General features: G+C 48.5%; 1 protein-coding gene across 1 annotated transcript in view; it reads left to right on the top strand.

Annotated features, from left to right (window-relative positions):
• The first annotated feature begins 4,117 nt into the window (after nt 1–4,117).
• The window catches only part of TLL1 (tolloid like 1), a 213,443-nt gene continuing 211,560 nt past the window's right edge, over nt 4,118–6,000 (top strand). Inside the window, exon 1 of the mRNA XM_028104406.2 lies at nt 4,118–4,286. Coding sequence (XP_027960207.1) covers nt 4,118–4,286 — 169 coding nt within the window. The remainder of the gene's footprint in view (nt 4,287–6,000) is intronic.

Raw genomic sequence — 6,000 nt, 5'->3', positions numbered from 1 at the left:
TTCCATTCTCATCTGAATTATCTTTTTTATTTTAGTTTTTATTTTATTTTTTAAAGATTTTATTTATTTATTCATGAGAGACAGAGAGAGAGAGAGAGAAGCAGAGGGAGAAGCAGGCTCCCAAGGAGCAGGGAGCCCGATGCGGGACTCAATCCCAGGACCCTGGGATCATGACCTGAGCCGAAGGCAGACGCTTAACCATCTGAGCCACCCAGGCGCCCTGAATTATCTGTTTTCAAACAAGGGACATGAGAAGGGTATATTCACGTATTACTTGGTTTCATAACAAAAAACAATAATAACTAGCTTTTCACAAAATGGCTCGATAAGAAAATAGACTTTTTTTAAAAAGATTTGTTTATTTAAAAGTGGGGCACCTGGGTGGCTCAGTTGGTTAGGCGTCTGCCTTTGGTTCAGGTCCTGGGATCAAGCCCCTCATCTGGCTCCCTGCTCAGTAGGGAGCCTGCTTCTCCCTCTGCCCCTCCGCCTGCTTGTGCTCCTGCATGCGCGCTCTCTCTCTCAAACAAATAAATAAATCTGTTTTTATTTATTTGAGAGAGAGAGAGCATGAGTAGGAGTGGCAGAGGGAGTGGGAGAGGGAGAGAGTGGGAGAGAGGGAGAGAAGGGTAGGGGCAGATGGAGGGGGGGAGAGCATGGGAGAAGGGCAGAGGGAGAGAGAGGGAGAGAGCATGGGGGAGGGAGGTGGGAGAGGGAGAGATCCCAGGGTGGGGGGAAGGGACAGAGGGAGAGGGAGAGGGAGAGGGAGAGAGAATCTCAAGCTGACTCTGCCTGAGTGCGGAGTTAGACCCAGGGCTCCAGCTCAGGACCCTGAGATCCTGACCTGAGCCAAAACCAAGAGTCAGACACTTAACCACTACGCCACGTAGGTGCCCGCAAAATACACATTTCTAATTCACATTATCCACAGGGCAAGTTTATTTTAATTACTGTGATAGCAAACAGTATATACCAATTGGCATAGAGTTACCTCTTGCTTCAGCTCTCTTGGGTGGCTTTATTCCCTAAGGTTGCTGGCGGCTGATGGGGTCCTGCTGCAGGTGGTGATGGTGGTCAGGGGCAGTTGCCAGCTAGAAGCCAAAGTTACTTCAGTACATGTCTTACTAACGGAATCAATCACCTCTTTTTATCTTCCTGAGGAGATTGTATTCACATACTGCACATGTTTGTGGCTATATTCTGACTGAGCATTCAACTCTTTTCTCACATGCATATTCTTATTATCTGTTTTCTTCAAGTTCTTGCAAATTTATGTTTTTTTAATGGACAGGGCAAAATCTTTTGTTAGTTTGCAATCATAGCAACTATAGTAATAAAATTTAAAAAGTAGTTATTTTATTACTGTAGAGTTAGATTTAATAAATATTTTAAAGTAATATAATTAAATCAGGGATTGAGGCCTAGGATATTGTGGTGTAAATAACTATTCTCCACAGCTATTTTAGCCATAAAGAAACATTTCTATATTTTGGTTTGAGGTTTTACTATGTCAGTCATTCTAAATGTAGAATGTAAATTTATAAAATTGTGAAACTAAGCAATGATAAATTCTGAAGGAATCCATAATAGGCATCATTATATAATGAGGCAGATGTCCCTATATGTTACTTTTTTTTTCAGGAAAAATGAATGAACATACTAATTCCTGCAAAGTAAGTGATATTTTAGGTAATCTCCAGGTACAAACTCTTGCCAACTTACCTATGGTAAAATAACCTAAGGAGATATTTGCAGTATGTAGATTAACAAGGGACATTTTCAAGGTTTGGGGATAGCAAGCAGGGACAGTTTCAGCAGCTCAAGAGCAAGGATCCTCTAAAGGAAAGTTGCATTTTCTGGGCTTTCAGATGGGCTAAGCACAATACATTCTTGTTTGGCCCTGCACAAGAGCAACACCATTATTAATTATGCAAACCTTTTTTTGGATGGGTAAAAGAATTTGAGAATGACTCAGCAAGAGATTTCAAAACCAAATACCTCTACCTACTTATTGAACATGTTCTTTTCAGATCTGCTCTCTGTTCTGTGACCTGGGGTTAAAAGTTTGAGATCTACAGAAGGAAGTCTCCATTACTGCATTGGCCTCTGAGAAAGCCCCAGTTTTGCCAGGAATATCAAATCAGTTCTACCTAGTCCTCCCATCCTTTTAGTCTTAGTTTAAGAGGGAAATAGATGATACTTCTTCAAGTTTAGCCTCCAATTTTTCTTTAACAACCATAAAACCTGGTCAAATCCCCTAACCTAACTGGGTTTACCTGTCAAAAGTATGTGTGTGGGTGGGAGGGTAGTTACTTTCACATTTTCCTCTAGATAACACTGTATATTGATGGCAACTTGGAAAAGGGGGACATTTAAATGTTAAATAAAGATGTAAAGGCAACAGAAGATTTTTTACAAGTCCTTGCTAAAGTGACAGTTCAAGATTTAGTTGGAAAAGGCAAGGCTCCCAATCACCAGTCTGGGGGAGGAGAAGTCCTCTCACCTATTTTGGAAACTACTTGCAGATGTGGGGAAACCACTGAATTGCTCACAACAGGGGTTTTGCAGAGATTTCCTCTGATTTTTTTTTCCTCCCCAATTTCCCACAACCTGTGTTTGTCTTGCGTCTGCTAGGCTGACATGTGGTTTACCTCGCTGATCCTGCTGCCAGGTTTTACACACTCTCCTCAGAAGTAAAACAACTGAAGCCGAAGGATACTGAGCAACTCCGGGTATGGGCGCCAGAACTGTCACAGAAAATTTGCTTCCCGAGTATTCCTTCCAACTTCCCTTCCTGCGCCCACGTGAGCCATAGCGCCAGCCCATCAGCAAGGTCTTAGCGTTTCCTGCTGCTGCAATCTGTAACTTGATTTTGGATTTTTTTTTTTTTAATTGCAGTTCTGGGGATCTTAGTTCTTAGCAAAACTTTGTTGGTTGGGGGACTTTTAAAGCAGTCTTCTTCCTTACCCAAGTCGCGAAGGCTCAGACACTTTTCCTCCATTCCCGGGCTGCACTAAGGTTAAACCGCAGCAAAGGAAAGAAACACACACCCGCTGTTTATTTGGGGGGGGGGAGGGGAAGTAGAGGTTTGCAGCTAAGTTATCACGATCCTTCGCGCCACCCCCGGTCTGGCACTCTTGGCTGACACGTACATCATCTATTAATTGCTGTTCGCGGACTCAGATACATAATATATTCATTTTTATCTTTAGTAAAATATAAATGGATTGTCAGAGCGCTCGTGTCTGTTTGTTTGTACAAGGCTATCAAAAGAAGTCAGAGAGGAGGCTGTGGCCCGGATCCTGACCCTGATTGTATGAATAAGTAAGCAGGATGCAAGTGATTGGGTTAGATGCTGCGAAGATTTTTTTTTTTTTTTTCAAGTTAGGAAGAGGGTAAAAAGACAGCCTGGGTGGGGGGGCGGGGGAGGCAAACGGTGTATCCCCAAATCCTCACACTTTTGCTCTTTTCAGTCAGTTGCTTTGCTGGCTTCTGCAGGCTTTTAAGGTCTCGCGGCGTAGAAATGCCTGCCCCCCACCCCCTTCCTCGGTCTCCCCTTTCAGTTCAGATGTGCTGATGTGCAGACCGGATTCATCTTCCCCGAGCGACGGCGGCGGCGGCGGCGGGCTCAGGCGGCGGCGGCGGCGGCGGCGGCAGCTCGCGCTCTACGGCGGGGTCCTGGCAGCGGCGGGGGCGCGGCGCGGGAGCCCGAGCTTCGGTGGCAGCTGAGCCCGCGGGGCGCCGCTCGCCCAGCCGCGGCCGCGGGAAGTTCGGCGGCCAGAAGGACGACCTGGCAGGCAGCGAGCGCCCGCTCCGCCAGAGCAGAGTTTGCCCGCAGCTGCCCCTCCCCGTCTCCGGGAGCCGAGCTCCTTACCTGCCCTCCGCCCACCCGCAGGCCCCTAGCCAACTTCTCCCTGCAACTGGGGGTAACAGGCACTTCTTGCCCTCTCTACTGTCCCGACGGCATCCGTATGTCTCCGGACACCTGAACACCCCAGTGTCGCCGAGGAGCCTCCCGGTAGGGAGAGGAGCACCGGTTCCCCTCGCACCGCACATCAGCGCGGACCGCGGACGCCTCACCTCCCGGTCCCGTCCCTTCCTTTTCCTCCAGGGGAGGAGGATGGGGTTGCAAAAGCTTCCCCCGAGGATGCTCGTGTGGCTGGTGGCCTCGGGGATTGTTTTCTACGGGGAGCTTTGGGTCTGCGCTGGCCTCGATTATGATTACACTTTTGATGGGAACGAAGAGGATAAAGCGGAGACGATAGATTACAAGGACCCTTGTAAAGCCGGTAAGTGCCTCTCCAGGTCGGGACGGTGGCGTGCGGGGGGCCGCCGCGCTGGATTTCCGAGGGGCGGTGGTGGGAGCTCACCTGTTTCCTTCCCTCTCTCGCCAGCCCCTCCGTCGCTCTGTCTCTTGCGCTCCTTTCCTTCCCCTCCCCACCCCCCAAGTGACAGTCGCCACGGCCCGAGTTGACTGGAGTTCTGTGCTAGTGGGATCGAATGCCAAGCTCCCGGCTCCCAGTTTGGGAAAAAAGTCCAGAGTTCGGATTCCCTTCCCCTCCCCCAGCAAAACGAAACAAGCCGTAAACACAGCTGGCCTGCCGAGGGTTTTAAATACCAGCCCTCAGCGGGCTATATGCATCTGGAGGGGACTACACCTCCTCTTTGTTCCAGGGTGTGGTTCCCCAGTGTTCGCCTGAGACCGAGTTGGTTAGAGTTCCCCAAAAGATGGGTGGGGATGGAATTGCTACCTCGGGACACCTTTGCTTCCTCTTTTGCCAGGGATTTCAAGTGTGGGATCCAGGCGAGAAGGGGATTGTGACGATCTTGGAAGCTCTCAAGCTAGATGGAATTTAAATGCATTTGCCCATTTAAAATAAACCTTAAAAAAAAAAAAGTCCAAGTTGTTACCCCATTCAAACTTGCGCCTTCCTTCCTGTGTACACCCCGGGGAACTGCAGTTTGACCTGCACTGCCTGAAGCTCAGCTTCTCCTCGCGCGCCCCGGAGCGCCCCGGGTCCTTCCCCTCTCCCCAACGCGTCCAGCGCCTCTGCGGGTCTCCCCTCCCGCTCCGGGCGGTGCTTCACTCCCACCGCCTCAGGTCGGAGCCGCACGTGCCGCGGCCGGCGACCACGTGAGCGCAGCGTTCCGGGACTCCCGGGGCGCTCCAGGTCCCTGACCCTGCGGAGTTGAGGTTGAGGTGACCGGAATTCATTGTGGACTCACGACTAACTTCGGGAGGAAGGTTACAAGGGTTGTTGGGGCCGGCTTCGTAGAGTTGTTTGTAGGCTGAAGGCACGTTCTGTCCCATCTCTAGAGGTGTGGGCTTTGGCGAAGCAAAGAGGAAGGGAGTGGGCAAAGTGCCCAAAGTACCTCTGCTTCTGCGGATTCTGTGCGGGCTTGGTCGGTATGTGACTGCGATTTCTTTCCTTTTCATAGCAAGGTAAACCTTATTCAACCTTTCTTGGTCCTGAAGGAAGGAGAAGTACACACAGTGAAGGAAAATGCTGGAAATTCCCTTGTTAATTTGTACTGTTGACACATTGCTCTGACAAGGAGCGTATGTGTGTTCTGTGCATGTTATCAGATCTTCGTTCGCGCTTACTGGAGATGGTTATTCAAAACTTGGAGTAGCTTAATAGAAACTTGTCAGTCTGGAACTCAGATTTCTGTTTTAATTCTGTTTTGTTTATAAGTTTCCTCCTACCACCTTTAACACTCAGTCTATCCCACCAGAAGTTTCTTGGGCCTTCCCTGATGGCTTGGGGAGCAAGACACCATTCTGCAATGATGGGTGACTAGTGGCTGGACAACCAGAATTCAATACCATACAACTCCCCAAACATACAAGTCCCCAATTTTATTGAGAAATTAATTTTGAATCATGTTTGCAACTGGGTGAAAATTGTGTACTTTCTTGTTTTAGATCATATAGAAATGAAGTGTTATTTCTAAAGATTGTCTAGGAAAAACATCTATTCTGATGCTCTGATGTATGAAAGA

Source organism: Eumetopias jubatus, unplaced genomic scaffold (genome assembly GCF_037043125.1).
Source record: "Eumetopias jubatus isolate StellerSeaLion01/CBP00866 unplaced genomic scaffold, mEumJub1_p1.0 scaffold_2, whole genome shotgun sequence".
NCBI classification, from domain to species: Eukaryota; Metazoa; Chordata; class Mammalia; order Carnivora; family Otariidae; genus Eumetopias; species Eumetopias jubatus.
Note: the sequence above shows the minus strand (reverse complement) of the source record. Positions and strands in the feature narration are given on the sequence as shown.